Here is a 14311-nt window from a genome sequence, read left to right on the forward strand (position 1 = left end):
GCAAAAATATAATAAATGTCCTGAAGTATCGACTCCCCCAAAGAAATGTTTCTGAAGAGGAAAATATATTTAATTTCCTTCTTGTTATTGTCTCAGTTGTGAATAGAATGGAATTTGAACTGAAGATGTATTGCAATAATTTATTTCTTAACATTTTCAAAATTAACCAACTTGCAATTAGCCTTTTGCAGTTTGCAATACATTTAAGTTGACTGGTTGAAGAGCCCACCTTATTAAATACCCAAATTCAAACACTTAATTTCTCTTCCAGATAACTGGCAGCTTATTTACCAAAACTGAATTTAGGATTTAATCTCGTATCCTCTTAAATTTACATCCCGGTTATTCCTCACTGGATCACAGAGTATTAAAGTAAATAAATAATTGGCTTGAAGAGTAAAATATCGTGTGAAAATCAACTGCATTGGTAGTGATCGTTCTAAAATCGATCCTCAATCAGATACCGAACATATGAATCCACAAACGATATCTGTGAGCTGTAGCTCAATTTAGGTAACGTGGCTCTGGAGTGGAGGCAACATAGGCTGCACTGTTTCTCATCCACCCTGTGATTTAGCTTCACTTCTACTGTTAGCTTGCCAAATGCAAGATGCAACAATGCAGCGAACATGGTTTGGGGGGGGAAAGTCAGGGAAATGCTTGACAACATTCTTCATCGGGATTGGATTTGGTGTGGATAGTTGGTACGACATTAAAATCATGGCAGGCAGTTCATGATAAACGGGTGAGTTTGAACTGGATTGACAGGGAGGTGGGATCCTATGCAAGACTAAGACAGGTGAGAGACTGGAAGTCAGTATAGATAGCGATGAAATAAAGTTCAGTGTATAGAATGGCTATAGGAGAGATGGAGGTCGGAGTAAAAAAGGTGTTGCTTGATTGATTAAGGAGGATGTTATGGCAGTGTTCAGAGATAACATTACTGATGGTTTATCCAGTAAGTATATATCAGTGGAGCTGAGAAATAAAAAAAGGGATGATCACCTTATTGGGAGTGTATGAAGGTAGCCAAATCTCCCGGCCTGATCAGATATGAAAGACACTGTGGGAAGCTAGAGAGAATAGACAATAAACAATAGATGCAGGAGGAGGCCATTCGGCCCTTCGAGCCAGCACCGCCATTCAATGTGATCATGGCTGATCATCCCCAATCAGTATCCCTTTCTTGCCTTTTCCCCATATCCCCTGACTCCGCTATCTTTAAGAACACTATGCAGCTCTCTATTGAAAGTATCCAGAGAACCGGCCTCCACCTGCCTCTGAGGCAAATAATTCCAGACTCACAACTCTCTGTGAGAAAAGGTGTTTCCTCATCTCCGTTCTAAATGGCTTACCCTTTATTCTTAAACTGTGGCCCCTGGTTCTGGACTCCCCCAACATCGGGAACATGTTTCCTGCCTCTAGCATGTGCAAACCCTTAATAATCTTATATGTTTCAATAAGATCCCCTCTCACCCTTCTAAACTCCAGAGTGTACAAGCCCAGCCACTCCATTCTCTCAGCAAATGAGAGCCTCGCCATCCCGGGAATTAACCTTGTAAACCTACGCTGCACTCCCTCAATAGCAAGAATGTCCTTCCTCAAATTAGGGGACCAAAACTGCACACAATACTCCAGTTGTGGTCTCACTAGGGCTCTGTACAACTGCACAAGGACCTCTTTGCTCCTATACTCAAATCCTCGTGTTATAAAGGCCAACATGCCATTCGTTTTCTTCACTGCCTGCTGTACCTGCATGCTTACTTTCATAGACTGATGAACAAGAACCCCCAGATCCTGTTGTACTTCTCCTTTTTTCAACTTGACGCCATTTAGATAGTAATCTGCCTTCCTGTTTTTGATACCAAAGTGGATAACCTCACATTAATCCGCATTAACCCACTCCCCCAACCTGCCCAAGTCACCCTGCATTCTCATAGCATCCTCCTCACAGTTCACACTGCCACCCAGCTTTGTGTCATCTGCAAATTTGCTAATGTTACTTTGAATCCCTTCATCCAAATCATTGATGTATATTGTAAATAGCTGTGGTCCCAGCACCGAGCCTTGCGGTACCCCATTAGTCACTGCCTGGCATTCTGAAAGGGACCCGTTAATCCCTTAACCAATCTTCCATGCATGTCAGCACTCTACCCCAATATCATGTGCCCTAATTTTGCCCACTAAACAGGGTTTCAGAGACCATTATAGCCGAACACTTAGCCCATTGCACCATCGTGGGACGACAGATGGCGCAATGGGCTAAGTGTTCGGCTGGCGACCGGAAGGTAGCCGGTTCGAATCCTGCTTGGAGTGCATACTGCCGTTGTGTCCTTGGGGCAAGACACTTCACCCACCTTTGCCTGTGTGTAAATGTAATGTAATTATGTGAAGCACTTTGGGGTCAATGCAAGTTGACTAAAAATGTGCTATATAAATAAGATTATTATTATTATTATTATTATTATTATTATTATTATTATTACTAGAAACTGAAGCATATCCCTTTAATTTTGATGCAGTAAATCGGATTTGCATACATCATTGACACCAATTAAAATCGCAAAACAAATTTACAAAATTGTAGCATGGTTGCTTTAAGAGATTATTTTTAATGGTTTGTGCTTCTTTAAGAGTAATAAAACACAACCTGCATATCTCATATAGTGTAACGGTTCTGAAAAGACAGCTGCCTTATCAATCTTGTGCTGAACAAAGGGAAAATAAGTCAGTGATTTAAAAATGATGAGGGAGAACTGGAGACATCACAGTGAATGGTGTCCATGAGGATAGAAGCAGCTAATGGCATAGTCGTCTCCAGGGGAGATTCCCGTGACAGATCACATCCTCCTGGTTGTGGGTTGGTGGCACTGAGCTCCTGTAATGAGTGGCAGCAACATGTCCACAGATCATGGAGTCTGCGTGCCACATTGAGCAGTTCACAGAATCCTTGATCATCGCACAGGACTGTTAAGATTGCTTTTTTTTTTGAAACACAAATTTCAGTTGATGCTTTTTTATTCATTCAAACCATATTGAAAAGGTAGAACACTTCAACTCATGCCTAGTTCAGTGATTTTAGCATAAGGGGTGCTATAATACACTGTAAAATAGGAAACATAATGGTTGAAGTCCATGTCCCATTGATCCAAGGACATGAAATGCTGGATTCATTCAGCAGCTTAGGCAGCATCGCTGGAGAACATGACTATCGACCAGTGGCACTGACGCCTGTTATGATGAAACGCTTTGAGAGGTTGATCATGGCGCAGATCAACTCTTACCTCGACAAAAATCTGGCTGCGAGGAGCAGAGGCAGCTCGTTAAAAACAGTGCCCCTGCGCTTTGAAAATTCTGTGCAGCTTGCCGCGAGGAACAAAGGTATTGTGACGTCATCCAGGTCGTTAGATTTTAAAAATGTCAGATTGGCGAACAATTTTAGTAAAAAAACTCAGGAAAGTTGAATCAAATTTACAAATGATTGGGATTTTTGAAATCATGAGGTAAATTTCTACTGGAATATATAAAAATTTCACCATTACCGCGCTGAGTTTTCGAGGAGATGTGAATCAAAGAATAAGTTGAACAACTCAAAATTTTCAATGATTGTAATGATTGCAGAGTTATGGAAGAGTTTATGCTACCAGCACTACTTTAGTTTTTCCCTGTCGGTACGCTTTGCACGGCTTCATGTTGCAGGGAGCTCAAGCTTCCTTGAGGTAATTTGGCATGGAAGCTGAGCTGACATTTCATTTCATTCCTGAGTTTTGTTGAGCCATCTGTCATTTGACCAGAAACTAAAATATTCCATGGCATTATTTGTAGAAGAACAAGGGCAATAAGATAAATTCCGTAGAGACACCAAGCAAAGCATAGTTGTCAAACAACACCAAGCAGGAATTGGTCCTTGCATTCCGTGGCAAAATGCAGAATGCAAATTTGGCTGGCAAATATATTTAAATAACAGTGACAGTACTTTCAAAAATCATTCATTGATTATCAAATGCATTGGTAGTTCTTCAAAATGTCAGGTAGTTGAGGCACAACATCTATTTTGAATTTGACCGATGTTTTTATGGTTCCAAGGTGGAATCTAATTTATGCACAAACACATATTATGATGCAAGTCATGTCGAATGGCATCCTAGCAAAATAATAATAAGCATAAAATCAGTTCCTGATCACGTTAAGAGTGTAGAATGTCATATCATGACAACAGTCACAATAGAATTAAAGAATTAGTGATGATCGATGTGCCACAGATGTCATGATGGTAATCACAATAGAATCAGAAAATTAGAGACTTATATGACACAGAAAGCCATTTTGTTCATTGTGTCCACGCATGGAGATTAGATCAATTCTAGTTGCAAGCTCTTGATCCAAATCCCTGCAGATTTGGGTCTTCAATATCAATCCAATATCAATTTGCTGTCTGTTGTTTCAGATACACAGTTTTAGTCACCACAGTATCAAAAGGATGAGATTGCCCTAGAGAAGCTGAACTGTAGATTGACCGGATGTTACATGGAATAGAGTGTTTCAGGTACGAGGAGAAAGTGGATGAGCAGGGATTGATTTCCTTGGAATGGAATAGGTTGAGAGGGGTCCTCAGTGAGTTAGCATAGATGCGGTAAATTTGCAGCAAACTTTATTCCAGAACAGAAGTACCTGTAACCCAGAAGGTACAGGTGTGTAAGGTAAAGATTAAGAGAATTAGAGGGGATACAGGGAAGATGGGGGGGGGGTTCAGCTAGAGTGGGCTGGAGATTAGACTACAGTGCCCGAGAGGGTGGTAAAAACAGAGACTATTGCATGGTTTAATAAGCATCAAAATGAACACTTTATCACCAAGATATAGAAGGCTGTGGAGCAAGTGCTGGAAAATAGAATGAGTATATACAGGTACTTGACAGTATGGACAGGTTAGACCAAAGGGCATGCACAATGCTGTATGGCTCTCCAGCACTTTGATTGTCAAATAACCATCACCAGGAACTTCAATGCATCTGGATCCACCCTGCTGGAGTTGCAAAAAATTGAAATCACTGACAGAATGCTGTCACCACTCATAAATGATTGCACTGATTCACTTTATTCTCAAGGAGCTGAGTACAATTTGTTCGCTTTTGTCAAAGAACAGCAGACAGTATGACATGCTTCTTTTCAAGGATTACAGGTTCCCCATGGAGCAGTGTACAACAAACCTCACACACACATTCCTTTGCAGGTGCGACATCTCAACTCAGAGATGTAGCACTCTGCTCCCTCAGTGCCAGCAGGTGTAAAGTGCTGCTGATGGGTTAATGTCATAATAGCCGCTGTGAGGCCTTTGTGCATAGGTTAACTCTACCATCTGTAGTTGAACTACGCCTACAGAGCGACATTGGACATTAGCTGATCTGAATTATGATTTAATTTCAGTGGCCTCCCCACCATCGAAGGGATATTTAAGAGGTTCTGCCTCAAAAAGGCAGTTGGCATCATCAAGGACCCACATCACCCTGGCCATGCTCACATTTCACTCCTACCATCATGAAGAGAGTATATGAATCTGAAACCTATGATATCCAAGTTCAGGAACAGCTTTGTAGCATTGGCTATAGCATGTTAGCCAATTAGAATGCTTAGTATTTATAACCCCGCCTAATTGTAACATTCATAGTATAAGATCCTGCCCACTGCTTGCCAGTTCGAGTAGCAGTGTGAACGTGTGATGACCTGCTGTGTAGTTATGACATGAACAATAAAGATGCTTGTGTTTCAACCCGTGTGAGTTTGAAGTCTTTACATGGTGTCGAAGTGGGTCTGCCCCACGTCTGTTTATCGCGATTTATTTTGTTTACTAATTTTTATTTTCATGTTTTTTTGTGATGTGTCAACATGGCTAACTCTTGTCGAAAGTCTAGCCCACTTGTGTTTGATTCTGATAGTGCCGAGCGATGGAGAATGTTTGAGAGATTACTCTCATTATATACGCATCATTCACCGCAACGATCCCGACGATTTGAAGGCTTCGCTACTGTTGAATCTAGCGGGTCCGGAGGCTATGATCCACGCTGACTCGTTTGAATTTGCACCTGCCCAACTGGATGTGAATGGACAGGTACTAGTGCGAGCAGAATCTATAGATAACTCAATGGTGTTACTATGAAAGTTCAGAGAGCTGTGTGACCAACCGTCCATTAGAATCCTTGCGAGGACAAGATTTTTTGACCGAGTGCAACAGCCTGATGAACCTGTGGAATGATTCATCAGTGACCTGAGACACAAAGGTTTTCGATGCAGGTTTGGTGAAATAACAAATGAGCTTGCTCGAGATAAAATTGTGGGAGGAATGAGTGACCGAAAGCTGCGAGCTGAACTATTATGAAATGCAGACCTGACTTTAGATCAGGCTATTCATGCTTGTCGGATGGCTGAGACTGGGGCACAACTGGCTGATTATGATAGCGCAAATGGTAATCAACAACTAAATGTGAATATGGCTAGTTACTCTCCACAAAGATTTCTTAATGCATCCAGCAAGATTCAGATGCCTAACACGAGATGCACAAACTGTAACTATTTCCACCCCAAGGGCCGCCAATTTTGCATAGCTCATGGGAAAGTGTCATAATTGCAAAAAAACCAAACCACTTTGCTAATTTTTTGTCGTTCTAGTGGGAGTACAGCTCCAAGGTCAAAGTTGCACCTGATTCAACAAGACCCGTCAGATCCAGATTCTCATGAACCAGGATTCAGATTCTCATGAACCAGGCGAATCTTCCCACGGTAACAACTCTGATAGCTCAGACATTGGGCCTGCCGTACTTTCCCTAAACCTGCGCACACGGCAAAGTTACTGATCCTGCTGTGACATGATGGTCAACAACTAACCACTGATCGCCAAGGTCGATATGGTGCCCGCGTGAACGTCATGTCACTCAAAGTGTTCAACAAGATAAGAACCACTGTGCGCATGAGAAAAGACTCCTCCACTTTACATGCTTACGGAGGGGAAACTCTTCACCCACTGGGCAAAGCCGATCTTAAATGTACCATCAATGAATAGACCAAGGACTTGTTATTTTACATCGTTCAGCCAAGTTCTGAAACCCTGCTAGGCATCAATGTGTGCCATGACCTGGGTTTGGTCTATTTCGGGCATGCTGTTCACAAACTCTGTTTGACAGAGGGACCACCAAAACAGGTGCTTTCCAACTTTAAAGATTTGTTTGACAACCAACTCGGCAGACTGTCTACAATATACAAGATCATTGTCAACCATGCAGTCACCCCGATCATATGTGCCCCTCACCGTGTCCTGCAATGGTACACGTGAACAAATACACGATGAACTTGCCAAAGTCAGCGAGCCCTCTGATTGGGTTTCTACCATGGTTGGCACCACAAAGAAAGATGAGAAGGAGTTACACATCTGCATCAATCCTAAAGATTTGAATACAGCAATCAAACGGCACCACTACCCTATGAGGACCATCGAAGATGTTACAGCACAAATCGGTAACACAACGATTTTCTCAGTGTTGGGTGCCAAAAACACATTTTGGCAAATCTCGTTAAACCGTGTTTCATTGGCATTAACAACATTTGCTGTTCGGATGTTACCGGTTCCTAAGAATGCCTTTTGGCATCAACTCTGCCATCGAAATCTTCCAGTGCACAATGAAACAATTGTTTACACAGTTCCCCTGTGCCATCATAGTTGACGACATTTTGGTTTATGTCCGCGATGCCACCGAGCACGATGCAAACCTACGCAAAGTACTGGACCGTGCCAGAGACATCAACTTAAAGCTGAACCCACTTAAATGCAAGTTCAGGGTTCCCGAAGTCACTTACATAGGTCATGTGTTAACTAGCAATGGACTTCTACCAGATCCATTGAAGACTGCAGCAATCAAAGAGCTGCCCGTACCAACTGATGTCACCAGCCTACAACAATTTCCAGGCATGGTTAACTACCTGGGAAAGTTTATCCCCAACCTCAGTGAGCTATCAGCCTCCCTACGTCAACTAACCCACAAAGACAACACTTGGTCCTGCTATCCAAACCACCCGCGAGCTTTCGAGACTTTAAAGCTACAGCTCGCTAGTGCACCAAATCTGTCTTACTTCAACCTCAACCTGCCGGTTACAATCACCTGCGACGTATCCCATTATGGACTAGGCGCTGCATGCCTACAGACCTCTTTCAACGGCAATGTTTTGCCTGTATTCTATGCTTCCAGAACACTGACGGATACCGAACAGCGCTTTGCCCAGATAGAAAAAGAGCTGCTTTCCGTTGGTTTTGCCTGCTCCAAATTCAAATACTTCATTTTCGGCAAAACTTTCACGGTAGAAACTGATCATCAACCTCTGGTTACCATACTGAGCAAGCCGATCCACGCTGACCAAGTAAGGCTTCAACGCATGATGATGCAGCTTCAACGGTTTGACTTTCGCATTGTCTACAAAAAAGGTAAAGACTTGCACATTGCAGACACTCTATCACGGGCACCACGCACCACTAGCGAACAACATCCTTATGAAAGTGAGGAATTCTCCGTTCTAGAGGTTTCCTTCGTTCCAACTGACCGCCTTCGCCGCCTTGCCGAACACACTGCCATGGATAAAACCTCCCAGCTGCTAACTTCAGTCATTAAAAGCGGCTGGCCAAACAGACAATCCAACACTCCCACTGAACTGAGACCCTACTTTCTGGAATGTGACGAGCTTGTGCTACAGGACAGAGTGATTGTAAAGGGCCATAAGACGGTCACCCCCCCCTCTCTGCATAAGTAGTACTACGAGGAGATCCACGGTGGCCACCCTGGTGCTGAGGCCACCCTACAACTGCCTAATAAATGATTTACTGACCCGGAATGAGCAGGTATATTTGGGAAAAAACGGAGTCATGTGCGATCAGCAAAAACAGCCACTGCTGTCCCAACCGGCTCCACCCCTACCATGGTTGTCCGTGGCCGCCGATATTTTCGACAGGCACGGGAAACACTATCTCGTGTTGGTGGATTTGTACTCAAATTGGCTTGAAATTAATTCCCTATCAACCATCTCCTCTGAATTAGTCATCCTGAAACTTTGTCAGCACTTCTCCGTATATGGCATTCCAGTCCGCCTTCAGACTGACAACGGGACACAATTCTCCAGCCAAATGTTCAAAGACTTTGCCAAACACTGGAACTTTAAGCATGTCACCAGCAGCCCAGAGGACCCACAGTCCAATGGACTTACCGAACGTGCTGTTCGCAGCGCTAAACAACTTATAGAACTTCCTTTCTGGCAAAATCTGATGTCTACCTAGACCTGCTGAATTTGAGAAACATTGCCAGAATCTGTTTTAGGCTCTCCAGTCTAACGACTGATGTCCTGGCGGACAAGACCCCCACTGCCCCCACTTCAATACCAAACAAACTGATTGTTAACTGTAGTGGCTGAACTTTAAGCCTCGCATTTGCCCAAGGCATTTGTTGAAATCTTTTTTTTTTAAATACAATTTTCATCCTAATGTCTTTGGAAGTGGACATTCAAGGCAAATAAAAATACTGGATTCTTCCAGAATATTGTTCAAACAGCTATGATTATTGTCTTGCCACATTTACTTCCAAAGTTAGTTGTTTTGCAATTAGTTTGGAGCCTAAAGCAATAAAGCAGTTGCATTAATCTTGATTAATAAATCTTGCAATCGTGATAAATCTTGCAATCTTGATAAATCTTGATTGCATTAATCTTATATGTATGACTGCAAGGCATGAAATTTCGTTCAGACCGGAAGGTTTGAATGACAATAAAGGATACTTTATTTTACTTTTTAGTACAGGTGTCAGAGGTTATGTGGAGAAGGCAGGAGAATGCGTTTAGCAGGGAGAGATAGATAGGGAGATTGAATGGCGGAGGAGACTTGATGGGCCGAATGGCCTAATTCTGCTCCTATCACATGATCTTATGATCTTATGATTAATTCATTTCAGTTAATTTTCTCGTAGATGTATCCTTGAGAAGATCCCTGGATACAATGGGGAAGACAACTCCTCGAGTCACAATGAAGCTGTGGCTATTGAAATTTTTTTTAAATTTATTATCTTGTGTGTTATATTAATCAAATATAACTAAATCATCTTGCTCACTGTACTATCATAAAACGATAATCAATTGAACAGCTTATCTACCTCGTGGTTGCCTTGTCTGATGGAAAATCTGAAGGTCATAGGGCCGAGCACTGGTTCTTTGTACCACCGTGACATTGTGGCCAGTCCACTTGTTGGCTTTCAGAAGGGTGTTAGTCTTCCAGTCCGTCCAATAAACATCACCTCCATACAATGTTACCGCAAAAGGATGCGAAAGATATTCATGATCACGCAAGATTTCTATTAATTCACTGCCATCATACAAGGCTGAATAAATAGCATCAGACCTAGAACAAAAAAAAATGCAATACGAATGAAAATAAATTGCAGACTTCTGGCTTGGTAAAGTGTTGTACTTTTAATTTTACCAATGCTGTTGCCCTTATTCAGATTGGTGCCTGATTTAAGTTTAATAAATCACAGGTGGAGATATAGGGAATTGAGTGGAGCAAGCTCGAGCAGAGATTTGAAAATATGCCTGCCAGATACAGAGCAGTCTATCTCTGCAGCTGCTAGCTGATGTGGCTGTCCTTCTGTGGAATCACCCCAATTTCAAATCCTTTGTCAGCTGCAATGAAAACCATATCTACTGTCTGAAAGGTTCACATTTCTCAACAAGGCTTGGGATAGCCTAAATGTGCAGGTCGGGGAAGAAGTGGTTCATCCAATCAGTCCTTTTGGTCAAATTTCTCAGTTCTGGCCTATTATAAACCTCTTGTGATGTACATGAATGAGATCTTGTTTAAGTTCCAAATATGTAGTTAAGATATTCTGACAGGCAAGAAAAGAAAACAACAAGCTTTCTGTGCATGGAATTATTTGAAGTCAGTGAGAAATGTGTGTTTTTTAACAACAAAGTTGTTGCAATGGGTAGAGAGACAATGAGTGAAATCTAGACCATTGATTGGTTTCCATCACTTCTGTCAAATAAAAATGTCCAAACAATTCTTGTTGCAGACCAACAAATTAAAAATGCATTTAATGGCAGTAAATAATGCTTCTTATGAAAAAAAGTTAAAGCAATTGTTGAGAGGCACCAATATTTAAAGGAGGAACAATAATTGGACATATATTCCAGGAACAAGCTCAAGTTTTCCAAAGGCAAAAATCATGAATCTTACATAGCATCAATCCAGATGATTCTGTTCTCAAGGTAGTCCACTGTCAGTCCATTAAGCCATCCGCCAGTCCCCAGAGCCTTGTAGATGGCCTTTCTTCCTGCTCCACTCATTGAAGCTACCTCAATTCGTGGGAAGCTGGAGTCCCAGTCAGTCCAAAACAGGAATCTGACCAAATAAATTATGACAATTAGCATTTTCCACAACATAGTATTTGTGCTTATGATTTCTTTAATTCATGCCATTGCTTACTTGCTGATTTAAAAAAAATAACTTCCCTATCTTAATAGTGAATATATACATAGACACACGCATTGGGTGATTCAATGCCAAATTTCATAATAATGTTGGTTTGCCACATAACTATTATAGAAACATAGAAACATAGAAAATAGGTGCAGGAGTAGGCCATTCAGCCCTTCAAGCCTGCACCACCATTCAATATGATCATGGCTGATCATCCAACTCAGTATCCCGTACCTGCCTTATCTCCATACCCCCTGATCCCTCTAGCCACAAGGGCCACATCTCCCTCTTAAATATACAGTTTTTTTCCCTCTCTTGTGCATTGCATGATTCTTTGTATGACATTTTCCCTCTCTTTCTATTACTTTTTCCTCACACATCTTCTCTCAGCTACCTTCTCCATTTTCTTTCTGCTCCTCTGTCTCTCTTGGCTGGCTTCTAGTTTTAATATACAGAATAAGCATTTGATCAAAAATGGTACAATGACCGGACAAGGTCAGAATATTTGGGATTTGCTGCAACACTTGAAGTGAAAGGTGACTAACGCAATTGAGAAATAAAGTTAACCTGAAGGAATTGGATCAAACTCCCTTGAAGACTGAGTGACATGGGAAACACAAAACAGAAACCCATGCGTCTGGAACAGGTAATCACGTTGTCAAATGGTTGAATGTGCACAATATTTCATGACCTGATTTACACAACCCACCATAAACATATTTTTAAACCCTTGTCACCATAGCATATCATGGGAGTTATAGGTACATATTTCATCATTTATTTTTGCCTTATTATTCTTTTTACTCTTAATATTAGAACCTGTTTAAAAAGACGAGGACATGCTAACTGAAATTAAATAAACCAAATGTGTAAATTGCTATTTATTCAACCGGAAGAAGATCTTGGTGCAAGGCAAAAAATTATCTTACATGGCATAACATTATGTGTGTAACACAATATAATTTTATCTAAAACTTGTGCCAGATTGTGAATAAGTAATATGTTGTGCAGCTTCCAGTGTCTGCCAAGGTCGCAGCAGCAAAGCCGGTCTCCAACAACACCTGCGACGGTGGGTGGAGTCCCTACCTGCAGTGGTTGGGCGAGGCCCATCGATGCCGGCCGCCCCGCATGCATCCAGGAAGCGACTAAGTTGGCCGCCTGTAAAGGCCACCTCAGCTGGCCGCCGCAGCCTATTCGCACATGGCCGCCGCAGCGACTGCTAAAATGGCCGCTGCTGCCGGCCGGAAGCGACGCTTGACCTGCTTTGACCGCTGTCAACAGCGCCACTTTTGCAGACATCTACAGGCAGGCCAAGTGCAAGCTGAGAAGAGGAATCAGAGCTGTCAAAGAAAGGTACTCTGTGAAGTTGAGGAGCAAGTTCTCAGGTAGTGACTCTTCTTCAGTTTGGAAGGGCTTGCAAGAAATTACCAGCTACAAGAGGAAAGTCCCCCCGCTCTTTGGACAATCGTCAGCTGACCAACGACCTGAATGGGTTTTACTGCAGGTTTGAAAATCAGAAACGTAACCCTGGTACCCCCTACCCCCCTCCCCAACCAACACGGCCAGACTCCAGTCTACAAATAATGGACCCGGTACCCTCTCCTTCACCACTTCACACCTACTTAAGGCAAGACTCCAGTATGAAAAGACTGGAACATTTTCCACCCCAACCAACACTTCACACCCACTCACAGCCTGACCTCAGTCTGCAAAGACTGGGCCTTTCTACACCCACCCCCCTCCAATCACCACTTCACACCCAATCAACCACACCCTTTGTGCTGCACAACATCAATATCAACAATAAAAACAGAGGAGATGGAGAGGCTTTTCAGAGGACAAAAGAGCCGGAATTCTCCAGGACCTGACAATGTTTCCCCCTCTACTCTTAAGCTCTGTGCCAACAGCTGGCACTGGTCTATACAGACATTTTTAAAACCAGTCCCTGCAAACATGTACTGTCCCTGCCTGCTTCAAAGTCTTCACTATTGTCCCAGTGCCCAAAAAGGCAAGGATTACTTGTCTTAATGACTACAGGCCTGTCGCACTGACCTCTGTAGTCATGAAGACACTCGAAAGGCTTGTGCTGGCCAAGCTGAAAAATATCACAAACTTCCTGCTGGACCCTCTGCAGTTTGCATATCGGGCCAATAGATCTGCGGATGATGCAGTCAACCTGGGCCTGCACTTCATCCTACAGCACCTAGACCGCCAGCGGACCTATGCGAGGATCCTGTTTGTTGATTTTAGCTCTGCATTCAACACCATTGTGCCAGAGCTACTACACTCCAAATTTTCCGAGTTGACTGTGCCTGAACCCCACAGTCAGTGGATCACCAACTTCCTGACAGACAGGAAACAGCATGTGAGGCTGGGAAAGCACATCTCGGACCCGCAAACGCTCAGCATAAGAGCACTGCAAGCCTGCATACTCTTTCCTCTCCTCTACTCTCTCTACACCAACGACTGCACCCCCACAGACACCTCTGTCAAGCTTCTCAAGTTTGTGAACGGTACAACCCTGATTGGACTGATCCAGGATAGGGGCGAACCTGCCTGCAGACCGGAAGTGTCACAGCTGGCGTTCTGGTGCCATAGCAACAACCTGGAGCTCAATGCTCTTAAGACAGTGGAATTGATAGTAGACTTTAGGAGAGCTGCCCCTCCCCTCACATCACTCACCATCAACAACACCACGGTCACATCAGTAGAGTATTTTATTTTCCTGGGAACCATCATCTCAAAGGACCTTAAGTGGGGGGCTACCATCGACTCCACAGTAAAAATGGCACAACAGAGGATGGACTTCCTGCG

At 42.9% G+C, this 14311-nt stretch overlaps 1 protein-coding gene across 1 annotated transcript in view; it reads right to left on the minus strand.

The window, feature by feature from the left end:
- The window catches only part of LOC129699151 (low-density lipoprotein receptor-related protein 1-like), an 877455-nt gene that overhangs the window by 545320 nt on the left and 317824 nt on the right, over positions 1 to 14311 (minus strand). Inside the window, exons 20-21 of the mRNA XM_055638819.1 lie at positions 11255 to 11419; positions 10176 to 10420 (exon numbers count right to left, since the gene is read on the minus strand). Coding sequence (XP_055494794.1) covers positions 10176 to 10420; positions 11255 to 11419 — 410 coding nt within the window. The remainder of the gene's footprint in view (positions 1 to 10175; positions 10421 to 11254; positions 11420 to 14311) is intronic.

The sequence above is a fragment of the Leucoraja erinacea genome, chromosome 7 (assembly GCF_028641065.1).
Source record: "Leucoraja erinacea ecotype New England chromosome 7, Leri_hhj_1, whole genome shotgun sequence".
NCBI classification, from domain to species: Eukaryota; Metazoa; Chordata; class Chondrichthyes; order Rajiformes; family Rajidae; genus Leucoraja; species Leucoraja erinaceus.